At 46.2% G+C, this 13414-nt stretch overlaps 1 protein-coding gene across 2 annotated transcripts in view; it reads right to left on the bottom strand.

The window, feature by feature from the left end:
- The window catches only part of SRP54 (signal recognition particle 54), a 76351-nt gene that overhangs the window by 26332 nt on the left and 36605 nt on the right, over window positions 1–13414 (bottom strand). For both annotated transcript variants that reach the window (XM_073569815.1, XM_073569822.1), the window contains exons 5-8: window positions 11002–11106; window positions 10495–10561; window positions 637–694; window positions 409–559 (exon numbers count right to left, since the gene is read on the bottom strand). In XM_073569815.1, coding sequence (XP_073425916.1) covers window positions 409–559; window positions 637–694; window positions 10495–10561; window positions 11002–11106 — 381 coding nt within the window. The remainder of the gene's footprint in view (window positions 1–408; window positions 560–636; window positions 695–10494; window positions 10562–11001; window positions 11107–13414) is intronic.

The raw sequence follows: 13414 nt of genomic DNA, 5'->3' as shown, positions 1-13414 counted from the left end.
GAATACCCTTTGTCTATGATGAACATAATAATAATCACATATCCCTTCTGACATAAATGCCCTGACTGTGCTAACCGCAAGGCAGATGAACCAATAAAGGGTTAATGACCGTTCAATAATGATACCAATCCCTTCTCATATGAATGCCCTAATGGTACTAACCATAGGGCAGATGAACAATTAAAGGGTTCATTACCTATGAGTATATGCTGGAGGAGAAACCTGGACGTCCTTGTATCACCTTTATTAAAACTATGATATTTATATGACTAATAAAATTTATATACTTTTTTTTATATTATAATGAATCCTATACTCCGTTTATTTCTCCTGGTTTCAGATATATCATTGCAGGTAGATCTAATCATTCACACCGCGTACTAATGGAAAACAAATAGATTGCCTTACTATGGCATTGGAGACTTGAAGCATTTCTTCAAACAGAGAATCTTCTTGCTTGTGTCGACCACTTGTGTCCACAATAATAATTTCAAAGTTTTCATTTTTGAACTTCTCCACACCTTCATAAGCAATATTTACTGGATCCATCTCTGTATAACTGTGAGAAGAAAATAAGATGGCTCATTATCAAGCGTTGGCAACAATTGACCTTGACTGAAGAAGAGATCCAGTTACCTTCCGTAGAATGGGATTCTGGCTTTTGTAGCATTCTGTTTAAGCTGATCAAAGGCACCTGAAAAAAAGTATATGGTCTATTGGTTACATTAATTAGTCCAGGATAATAAGCAAGTAAATTTGGACTCTTGAAAAGAAGTCATGAGCGGCTCACCTCACTGACTGGCTGCAGACAACAAACACAGAGCACTGGCAGAGACTCAGCGCTGGACCCAGAGAGGGCAAGTAAAGCAGAATTGGTCTTTAACCCCTTAACCCCCAAGGGTGGTTTGCATGTTAATGCCCGGGCCAATTTTTACAATTCTGACCACTGTCCCTTTATGAGGTAATAACTCTGGAACGCTTCCATGGATCCTGGTGATTCTGACCTTGTTTTTCTCGTGACATATTGTACTTCATGTTTGTGGTAAAATTTCTTTGATATAACTTGCGTTTGTGAAAAAAATGGAAAATTGGCGAAAATTTTGCAATTTTCCAACTTTGAATTTTCATGCCCTTAAATCACAGAGATATGGCACCCAAACTTAATAAGTAACATTTCCCACATGTTTACTTTAAATCAGCACAATTTTGGAACCAAAATTTTTTTTGTTAGGAAGTTATAAGGGTTAAAAGTTTATTAGCGATTTCTCATTTTTACAACACCATTTTTTTTAGGGACCACATTACATTTTAAAGGGAATCTGTCACCTTTTTTTTGGCTTTGCAGCTGCTGGTATAGACATCGGGGGCTTATCTACAGCATTCTGTAATGCTGTAGCTAAGCCTCCGATGTAACCTGAAAGATAAGAAAAACACGTTATATTATACTCACCGGGGTGGGCGGTCCGGTCCGGTGGGCGTTGCGGTCCGGTGGGCGTTGCGGTCCGGTCCGACGCCTCCCTTCTTCATGCGATGACGTCCTCTTCTCCCATCCTGTAATGGCTCCGGAGCAGGCGCACTGCTTTGTTGAGGGCAGAGCAGAGTCCTGCAGTGCGCGCAGGCGTCGGGAGAGGTCTGGCACCTGCGCACTGCAAAATTCTGCTCTGCCCTCAACAGGGCAAAGCAATGCGCCTGCGCCGGAGCCATTTCAGGACAGGAGAAGAGGATGTCATCGCATGAAGAAGGGAGGTGCCGGACCGGACCGCAACACCCATCGGACCGGACCGCCCACCTCGGTGAGTATAATATAACGTGTTTTGCTTCTCTTTCAGGTTACATCGGGGGCTTATCTACAGCATTACAGAATGCTGTAGATAAGCCCCCGATGTCTATGCCGGCAGCTAATAGGGGATAAAAAGGGTGACAGATCCCCTTTAAGTCACATTGCAGGGTTTATATGATAGAAAATTCCCAAAAGTGACACCATTCTAAAAACTGCACCCCTCAACGTGCTCAAAAGCACATTCAAGAAATTTATTAACCCTTCACCCCCACTTTTGTTCCACAAAAATGATCTTTTCACCCCCAATTTTTATTTTCCCAAGGGAAACAGGACTCCAAAAGTTATTGTGCAATTTGTCCTGAGTACGCTGATACCCCATATGTGGGAGAAAACTACTGTATGGGCACACGTTGGGGCTCGGAAGGGAAGTAGTGACGTTTTGGAATGCAGACTTTGATGGAATGGTCTGCGGGTGTCATGTCGCATTTGGAGAGTCTCTGATGTGCCCAACAGTGGAAACCCCCCACAAGTGACCGCATTTTGGAAACTAGACCCCCCAAGGAACTTATCTAGCTGTGTGGTGAGCACTTTGAACACCCAAGTGCTTTACAGAAGTTTATAACGCCCGGGCGTGAAAAAAAAAAAAATCATTTTTTCCAGAAACATGATATTTTAGTCCCCAATTTTTTTATTTTCCCAAGGGTAACAGGAGAAATTGAACCCCAAAAGTTGTTGTGCAATTTGTCCTGAGTAGATTGATACCCCATATGTGGGGGTAAACTACTGTTTGGACGCATGGCAGAGCTTGGAAGGGAAGGAGCACCGTTTGACTTTTTCAACGAATTGGCTGGAATTGAGATCAGACGCCATGTCGCGTTTGGAGAGCACCTTATGTGCCTAAACAGTGGAAACCCCCAATTCTAACTCCAACCCTAACCCCAACACACTCGTAACCCTAATCCCAACCCTAACTGGAAAATGGAAATAAAGACATCTTTTATTATTTTCCCTAACTAAAGGGGTGATAAAGGGGAGTTTGATTTATCATTTATAGCGGGTTTTTATGTTTGGCAGCTGTCACAGGCTAAAAGACACATTAAATTGCAAAAAACAGATTAGACCTACCGGTAATGTTATTTCCAGGAGTCCATCCTGACAGCACCATGGGGTTGTCCTTCCTTCATCACAGGGACAGGAAATGCACGAGATTTAAAGGTCCCCTCCCACTCTCAGACTCCAGTGATTTTCCAAGTACCACACCAGTATGGATGCAATTATTTATTTAGATTTAGTAAAAGCATATTATTACCAATACAAATCATCGGGAGGAAACTACCAGTGCTGTCAGGATGGACTCCTGGAAATAACATTACCGGTAAATCTAATCTCTGTTTTCCAGGACGTCCTATCCTGACAGCACCATGGGGAATACCAAAGTAGGAATTCGCTTAGGGTGGGACTACTGCTTTTAGCAGCTTTCGACCGACCGAAGGTCGTCTGGCTAGCTGCTAGCGTGTCCAATTTGTAGTGTCTACAGAAAGTGTCTAGTGTAGACTAAGTGGCGGCCCAGTATATTTGCTCAACTGAGGCTCCCGCCTTCTCTGCCCATGACGTTGCTAGTGGAATGAGCTCTAAGCTCCCTGGTAGGTAATCCCTCAGTGTCGTATGCTGAGGAGATAATTGACTTATCCACCCTGCCAGGGTGTGCGTAGAAGCGCCTTTATCTTATTCTACCATTGTATTGGATGAACAATTCTACGTCCTGTCGCCACTCCTGAGTGGCCTCTAAGTAGCATGTGACCGCTCGTCTGACGACAAATAAGTGAAAGAATCTTACTCCGTTTTCCGTGGATGGCAGAATGAGGGTCGGATATCTCCTGGTTTAAATTCTGGGGAGATACAACCTTAGGGAGGAATCCTGGGTTCCGTTTTAGTATTATGCAATCGTTGAATAGTTGAATGTAGGAGTTCTGGACTGACAGGGCCTGGCTTTTACCCAGCCGCTTGGCTGAGGAAATCTCTACCAAAAGGACGTTTTTTTTTTTAAGTTTTGTGACATTTATCTCGTATGGGGGTCTGCGTAGAGCGGTAAGTACCAGATTTAGGTCCCCCAGAGCACTGTAGGTCTTAATCTCTGTATGGCCTTTGTAAAACGAGCCATCCCTGGATGAGAGGCCAAGGTGAATTAAAGTACTCCAAGCTGCTCTCTGAACTTCCAATGTGCTTTGGACTCAGACCTTTATTAAATCCTGCCTGGGGATAGTCAAGGATTTGAGAGATATCTGGGCGAGACGGATCTATGGGGATACTACCACCTTCTGAGCAGAACTTCACCCAGATTTATGATAGATTGCCCTCGAAACGAGCTTACAGCTGGTCTGCATCGTTGAGATCACTTTGTCGGAGAGACCTCTGGATCTTAAGATCCCTCTCTCAGGATCCATGCTGCCGACTGTAGGTTCCCCAGATTTGGGTGCCGAACTGGGCCTTGGGAAAGTAGATCATCTGGTGTTGGTAGATGGAGCGGTCCTTCCTGAGCCGTCTTCTTCCGGAGGTGGAACCAACTTCGCCTGGGCCCGAAGAGTATTACTAGCGTCACTCGCCTTTTCCCTGGATCTTTCTGAGGTCTCTCGGTATTATAGGAATAGGGGGAAACCATATAGCAGTCCCCCACTCCATCTCCGATTCAAGGAGTCGACCCCTTTTTTGGATGGTCTGCTGGACCGAGAGAAGAATCTCTGTAGCTTGGCGTTTTTCCTTGTCGCAAAGAGGTTTAGCTGAGGGTTTCCCCACTGATGGCGTAAGCCTATGAATGTCTCCTCATTCACTTCCCACTCGGTGGCTCAGACTTCTTGTCTGTTCAAATAGTCAGCTATGTTGTTCCTGGGCCCTGCAGGTGTATCACTGATATGGAGCGAACCCTGTTCTCTGCCCAGGTGAAGATGCGGGCTGCCAGGTCCTGAAGCTTTCCCCCTGGTGGCGTAGGAAAGATACTGCGGTTACAATGTTTGACCTGGCTTTCCTAAGTTGGCCCTGTGGACTTGACCGGCTTCGTTTAAGTGTCTCCCAACTGCTCGCAGCTCTCTGTAGTTTGAGGACTGTGAACTGATGCTTCCCGGTCATGTCCTTGAAGGTACCTTCCAGATGGGCCCCCCTTTCATGCTGGCGTCCGTGATGATAGTCTTGTATGGTGATAGGATCCGAGGTCCCCATTGGCTGATGGATCTTGTGACCGGTTCCCTGTCTCGGAGGTGATTTTAGGGCTGGGAACGGTCGAGTCTCTTTGTCCAGAGCGGTCTGCTGTTCTGTCCTATTTGCCTGAATTTCCTTGTAGACTCCTGTGTGAGCCTGGTTCCACTTTATGCAGGGTATGCCTGCTGTCAGGGTCTCTATGACCTTTAGTGTAGTCTTTTGGATATTTGATCTCACCATAGCTGACGAACCCTGTTCCTGATGGCCTCCTTTCCTTCTTCCGATAAACGAGATTCTTGTTTTGAGATCCAACGAGACTCTCAGGAATTTTTCCTGGGTATCGGGCTGCATTGTTCAGGATCCAATTCTAGGTCTCCGCGTGAGGTGATTACCCCATCGAGTTGTTTTCTTAGCTCTGATGCTGAGAAAGTCCTACAGGTGTGGCACGATGGTTATGCTGCCTCTTAAGTGTGCCCTGATCTTGGCGATCGGCTTCGTAAACCCCGGGTGCTGAAGCTAGGTCGAAAGGCAGAGCCTGAAACTAAAATGGTAGTATCCGCTTCCCATTTCCAGTGCGAACCGCAGGAACCTCTGAGGGTGAGGGTGGATGGGAACGTGATAGTATGCGCTTCTGGATCTATTGTGCCTGTTGTTGCAATCTGATCTATTCGGGAAATGGTGGTTTCGGGACTCCATTCGAAATTTTGTATCGGATCACTTGGTTTAGTGGTTCTAAATTTATAATGGTCCAACTCTCCAGGTGTTCCTAGGTTCTCTAGGTGTTCCTAGAACCGGGACCATTTCTTCTGATCTTAGTAGATCTATTACGTCTGCCCATATAGCGTCTATAAGGGTTTTGGGCAGGGATTCGTAACTACAAACCGTGCTGGGGGGGGTTATAAATTCGCGGGTATAGCACTGGGAACCTGTATTCAGGATCCGCTGGTTCTGGGGGATGAGCCCTTGGTTCCCGGAAGTGTTTTGAGGCGCCCCCCAACCAGTATGGCGTCACTGCCTGTTGAGGAACTTTGTCCTGAGCGAGAAGGGGGATCCTACTCTTCTCCCCCCTTCTGGTGGTACCAGCGAGTCGATTTAACCTCTATCTTCCTGCCTTTGGAAAGGACGGGACCTCTGAAGGGAAAACCTTTGCTTTCCCACGAGACCGTTTTTTAATGTCAGTGGCATTCTTCCGCGTTGTATCTAAGACCGGTCCAACTACCTTCCTGTCTGAAAAGGTATGGCACCTAACTTATTTTTCAACTGGTAAACCCCTAACCAGATCTTCATCCATAAGGCCTGGTGAGCCGTTTTGGGTAAAGAATTATTCCTAGCCGCAAACAAACTGGTACGACCGAAGCGTCCAACAGGAATCTAGCTGCAACTCTGCCAAGGGAAGGTCCTCTAAGAAATCACTTCTAGGGGTTTCCCCTGTAACTTGTTGGACCTCCGAGCATGGGCTTGTCTCCCATTTGGGTCCCAGCCCAGGCTCATGCTGCTCAGTGGCGCCACCTGACGAATGCACTCACGCTCAGCCTAGAATGGCCGGTGGCTGCTCCAACTGGTTGATCCTAGATACGTGTATCTGGCGACCGATGTGCCCTATCTGCTACCGCAGACCCAAGCCCTCTTTAGGAGCCTGTCGGCCTCTTGACCCTGGGTCTTTTGGGGCTAGAGGAATCTTCGAAGGGAATTGAAGTGTTCCTTGACACCCCCCTGGGTTGTCGATCCTAGGAACTCCATCCCAAGTGTTAACCTGGTTGACAGTAGGAGAGCCTGAAGTCTCAGGATACAACGAGCCGCTTCTCAGCGTCCTCCCATTCGTGTAGAATGATTTATACTCGTCCGATGATTGACCGGACTCTCATCCTAGCCACCTAGCGGCTGACACCCGACTAGCGCCGGCTGCTCAGCCTAACACCTCTTAGTGTGGGGTGGAAGACTGAGAAGGTAGCCGTCCTGGGACGGAAGTGTGGACCTCCTATCTGACCCCTATGCGCATCTCAGCTCCATGCGACCTGCGATTGCGGACTTGTCGGCACGTGGGATAGATGTATTAGGCGTCAAGTTTCCCCCACTGCACAGGGGGAATCTCAAGCCCTGTGCTCTGCGGTCTCCCATCCTTTGCAGCCGCAGAGGTTCCTTCCCAGCAGAGACGTCAGTCCAGGTGATTTGCCCGGCTAACCCTAGGCGTTTTGACAAATGCAGTCATGTTGGCAAGGACGGGTATTAGATCTTCCTGGTTTCCTGGAGGTTGAAGCTGCAGGAGTCGGTGCTGTCTTTTGCTATCATAAAGTACAGGAGCTTTTTGGTTAAAGCTCCTGTCTTAAGTATGTCCATCCTGTTCACTACTTACAGACATTGGTGGTTCAGGGTGATCGCTGGGTTTCCACAGCGCCTTCCATGGCGGTGTCCCTTGCAGCTGAGCCACCCCATCATCTTACCTTGTCTTGAGTGGGTCGATTGATCCTCAGGCCATCTGCCGCTTCAGCCGTCGCTGCCCCAGCCGCGTCGCTGCTCCGTCCACGCTGGGATGCCACCGGAAGCTGTCATCTGGCGCCCGGAAGTGATGCGGCCCTGGGGATGATGCGGCATGTGACAGCGGGAGCCGAGAGCCCCGCTGAGGGGAAGCGGCTCCGAGTCCCGGAGCAGCGCTCCACGGGATGCCTGGCGGAGAACCCCCCCTTAGGGGTGTGCCGCCTCGGACCATCTGACGGGAGAGCTGGTGTCTGGACCCCGATCCCCCTGGCGCGTCGGTAAGCTTCTCTTGGATGGCACGGCTATCTTCCTCTGCGGCGCTCTCGTGTCTATCCTTACAAGGACAGGAAAAACACTGGAGTCTGAGAGTGGGAGGGGACCTTTTAACCTCTTGTGCACTTCCTGTCCCTGTGATGAAGGAAGGACAACCCCATGGTGCGGTCAGGATAGGACGTCCTGGAAAATAGCTTTTGCATCACCACATTTTGAGAGGTACAATTTTTCCATATTTTGACCCACAGAGTCATGTGAGGTCTTATTCTTTTGGGGGACGAGTTGACGTTTTTATTGGTACCATTTTCGGGCACATGACATTTTTTGATTGCTTTTTATTCCGATTTTTGGGATGCAGAATGCACAAAAAGCAGCAATTCATGAATTTCTTTTGGGGGTGGGGGCGTTTACACTGTTCTGCCTGTGGTAAAATTGATAGAGCAATTTTATTCTTTGGGTCTGTACGATGACAGATACTTCATTTATATAATTTTTTTGTGTTTTGGCGCTTTTATACAATAAAAATAATTTTATATAAAAAAATTATTATTTTTGCATCGCTTTATTTTGCAAGCTATTTTTTTATTTTTCCGCTGATGATGCTGTATGGCAGTTCATAGTTTTGCGGGACAAGATGACGTTTCAGCGGTAGCACGTTTATTTATATCTGTCTTTTTGATCGTGTGTTATTGAAGGGGTTCACTAAAGGGGTTAACTAGTGGGACAGTTTTATAGGGCGGGTCGTTACGGACGCGGAGATACTAAAATGTGTGTACTTAAATTCTTTTTTTTGTGAAAAAAACACAATATATTAGGGAATTTTTTTTTATTTAGGAATTATTTAAAAATTATTTTTACACAATTTTATTTTTTACTTTTATTATATTGCCCCAGTGTGGGGCATTACTGTGTAAAGTCAGATCGCTGATCTGACCCTTTGCAGAGCACTGTGTCAGATCAGCGATATGACAGGCACTGCATGCGGTTTCTCAGTGCCTGCTCTTAGCAGGCACTGAGAAGCCACCTCCCTGCAGGACCCAGAAGGCCCCCCCATGGCCATCTTGGATCCGGGGGCCAGCAGGGAGGAGGCCCTCAGAACAACGCAAGCACATTGCGTTGTTCCGTGGGTCTCAGGGAAGCATGCAGGGAGCCCCCTCCCTGCACGATTCCACCCTATGCCCCCGGTACACTGCGATCATGTTTGATTGCTATGACGTACTATCCCGTCCATGGGCATATGGGCCCAAGGCACATGGACGGAAAAGTACGTCAAATGTCAGAAAGGGGTTAAAACAAACTGCACCATGGGTTTTACCCAATACCAGAATGAACCTGTCAAAAGTTTTTTTTTTTGGGGGGGGGGGGGGGGGGGGAGTAGATGTGAATGTTTGTGCAACGGCTCTGCTGCTGCTTTTATGAATAGAGCAACTTGTTAGCAGAAGCCACCTGCAGAATAATCATGCTACGTCTTGTAATGTCTTCATGACCTCAGAACCCTGAAGCCATTAAAAAAAAAAACATCAGAGATGAACATGTGCAGAGCAATATCGCTTTTACATTGCTGAGCATTATGTTCATTTTTTGCAACACTTTTTCAGGCGGCATCCACCCAAAAGAAGATGATGTGCACATAACCTTAAACTTACAGTAAATCATATGTAACAGAAAGATCAGATATCTCTATTAATCCCTTCACATAGGTCATGTATCCCCCTTTGATGCGGGCTCCGGCACTGAGCCCGCATCTTTTCCAGCACATGACAGCTCATTTCATCACCTAACATGTAGCCCTAACTGCCGCAGGTGGAATTGCGATCAATGCCACTATAAATCTCCAACAGTGGCATTTACCACTTTGGATATTTTTTTTCACCACTTAAAGAAAAAAGAACCTATACATGTTTAGCATCTACGAACTTGAAATGGCAGGTCAGTTTTAGCATTTGGTGAACATGGTGGTGGTGGTGGGGGGGACAAAAAAATAAAAAAAAATTGTGGAATTGGACTTTTTATTGGAACTTCACTGCCCTTGGAATTTTTTCCAGTACACTATATGGTAAAAGCAATGGTGTCATTCAACCCTCATATGGCCATATTGACAGAGGGAAACAAACAAAAAAAAACACAGAAAAAGGAGCAAAAAACAAAAATGCAAGAACTGAAAATCCCAAGGTCGTAAAAGGGGTTAACTAGACGTATACCATGAGTGTCCTACTGACTTTGTGAGACAGACACATAGACAGACCCACCAGCGATCAGGACCAGCGAGCAAGCTGGTATCCAAGGTAAACAGCGGGTATCTAAGAGCCGCGTGGTTCTTAGATACCCGCTGTTTACATTGGAAACCAGCTTCCAGCGTCGCTGACCGTTGATCTCTTGCTGTCACACGCAGCGATGCGTGCTGGCCAGCGGGACACAAACGATCAAAAAATGGCCCTGGACGATAGAGAGCGATCAGCGATACCCGGCAGGGGGGCCGGTCGCTCATACGTTACACACAGCGATATCGCTGTGGCGTCACAAAATCAGCGATCTCGCTGTGTGTGACGGGGCCTTAACACAACTGAATAAGCGTGACAGACATATACAGCCTGATAGAAAAATGGACAGATATTGAATTCTGCTTAGCTGCAATGATCAAACGTTTAACCAGAACATAACACAGAAATGTGGTGTGAATATACTCGTACTATCCCACTGAGAGTCTCAGAACGTGCAGCGAGACACAAGGCTCTACTTCAATGCGCGTCTTCATTTGTGGCTTCATCACTCACCTGCTCTGAATGTATCGGCACATATCAAACACGTCTTCCATCCTTTTCTTTGATAGTAATACGCCAGCTAGAAAACAAAAATACACTTAGGCTAAGCACACACGTAGCAGAAAATTTCTGCTCAAAAACCTGACTCCCTTCCCAGAAACCGCGCATTTTTTGTCTTCGCGTTTTCGTCGCGACTTTTGCGCTTTTTTTCACGGTTTTGATGCGTTTTTTTCCCCCGGCGCGTTTTCAAAACGCATTGAACTAGCCAGAAACGCGGAAAAATCTGCGAAATTAATGAGCATGCTGTGTTTTTTACCACGATGCGTTTTTTTCGCGGTAAAAAACGCATCAATATGCACAAAAAGTGCAAAATGCATAGAAATTAATGGGAAGCTTATTTTTAGCGGTTTTATTGGCAAAACTGCTAAAAATACCGCTAAAAAAACGCTGTGTGTGAACACAGCCTAAAGGATTACCATATGCAAGACCACATTTAATAAAAACAGCCAGATATCTTACCTTAGAACAAGTCGTGGTCTTTCCACTTCCCTGTAATCCGACAAACATAATAACATTTGGTTTTCCTTTCGTAGGGGTCCATGCCTTCACTCCGGGATCTACCAGCTATGGAACAAAAGCAACATTTCAGCTTCTATACCCAAATACGGTAACCACTGTATGTTTTCCTAATAGTGACATTTTAGAGAACAGTAAAACACATTATTTGCTTAATTGCACATGGGTCGGGGGTGGCAACAGCAAAAATATAGTGTGTTGGTTCTAAAGACATAATAAAATGAAAGAAGGAAAGCGGAAGGCACCATCAAGGAAATATATGATATGGGATCAAAACCTGAAGCATGTGACCGACTATTGCACACATAACAGAAAAAGAAACATGCTATCAAACAGGGATCACCAATGGGAAATCAATATTTTATTTGAATTTACAAAAAAACAAAATACATAAAACCCATTTAAAACCATACAGTGCCCACCAGAAGGTGGAACCCTGCACTGCAGACCTAGAGGCACAAGTGTGCATGAATGAAAAGACCAATAGAAAATCAAATGGTAGAGAGAACTTGACATACACTGGTCAGTATAAAAAAAAAAAAAAAAAAAAATAGAGGGATTATTGGTACTTACCGTAAAATCTCTTTCTTGGAGCCTTCATTGGGGGACACAGATAAACATGGGTGTATGCTGCCGTCACTAGAAGGCGCTGACACTAGGCAAAAGAAAAAAATAGCTCCTCCCCAGCAGTATACACCCACCGACAGGCACTAGGCTACTCAGTTGGTGTCAAAGCAGTAGGAGAAGCAAACAGAAGCTCAACATACGTAACAACTCAAAAACAACGGCACGTAGGCCATCAACTGTCCAAACATCCAGGGAGGGTGCTGTGTCCCCCAATGAAGGCTCCAAGAAAGATTTTACGGTAAGTACCAAAAATCCCTCTCCATTGCTTCATTGGGGGAACACAACCATGGGACGTACAAAAGCAGTCCTAAGGGTGGGAGAAGGAAAATATAGGTAAAGAGAAAGGAATCTATGTCGGCCGGTGGGAAACCGCCGCCTGCAGAATCTTCCTACCCAGGCCTGCGTCAGCCGAGGCTTGGGTATTAAACTTTGTAGAACCTAGCAAAGGTGTGTAAAATGACTAGGTAGCAGCCCTGCAAGGTCGAAGCCTGGTGACGAACGAACCATGAAGCTCCCAAGCCCGGGTGGAGTGAGCCCTCACTCCCGGAGGAGACTGTTTGCCTTGAACACTGTATGCCTCCAGTATCGCGGAGCGAATCTAACGGGAAATCATGAACTTAAGGGGCCTGGAACCCCTTTCGGTGACCTTCAGGGATGACAAGTAGGGAATCTGACTGACGAAAGGAAGCAGTCCTAGAAAGGTAGACTCGAATAGCTCTGACCAAATGCAGTTTGTGGAGGGACTTTTCCAGTGGATGAACAGGGTGGAGTGAGCCCTCACTCCCGGAGGAGGCTGTTTGCCTTGAACACTGTATGCCTCCAGTATCACGGAGCGAATCTAATGGGAAATCATGAACTTAAGGGGCTTGGATATGGGATAATAGAATTCACCAAATCAATCCAGATCCTAAGCGAGGGACATGAGCCCCCCATCCACCACAGTGCCAGTACCTTTCCTGCCATAAACAGCGTTTCCCCTTAAAAAGATCCCAGCATAGTGACCCCATATCTCCTCATCCCATACCCCAAACAAACAAACAAACAAACCAACGGTTCAAAGGGAACAGGAGCTTGTACCAGGGAAGTTAATAATGACGTCACCTTCCAATATTGTGCGATAATAGGACACTGCCAGATCATGTGAATTAAGTCCGCATCTAATGAATGACATCTTAAACATTCTGATGATTGGAATCGGCCCATCTTGAAGAATCGAGTCATCGTCAGATATGATTGGTTTATGATATATAGCTGTATCAATCTGTTATTAATAGACGGAGACACCACGATCGGAGACTCCAGAATTTCTTCCCACTCCTCTCCCTGTATCTCGGGGATGAGCCTTTCCCACTTCCCTTTAACCGAGTTTATGGTGTATTCTGCCCCTACTGACAGCATGTATGTATACTGAGAGGAGATGAGACCTTGCGATTTAAGGATTCCTATCAAGGGTAGAGACGAAATAGCATTATTGACACCACACATCTGTGTGACTGAAAGGCCGACCTTAACTGCAAATAGCGGAAGAATTGGGATCTCGGGATATCGCATTTAACCTGTAATTGTTCAAAAGACAACAGGGTTCCATGATCATGCAAGTCACCTATCAAGGAGACATTGTGTCGAGTCCACAATTCGGTGGATGGGTGTAGTACCGGAAGATAACTATTATTCCACAAGGGCATTTCAGCTATAACATCCCCAAATCCAATCACCTTCTTAATCTGTC

Source organism: Dendrobates tinctorius, unplaced genomic scaffold, assembly GCF_039654945.1.
Source record: "Dendrobates tinctorius isolate UK_male_01 unplaced genomic scaffold, ASM3965494v1 ptg000006l, whole genome shotgun sequence".
Classification (NCBI taxonomy): Eukaryota; Metazoa; Chordata; class Amphibia; order Anura; family Dendrobatidae; genus Dendrobates; species Dendrobates tinctorius.
This window is presented reverse-complemented; position numbering and strand designations above follow the sequence as displayed.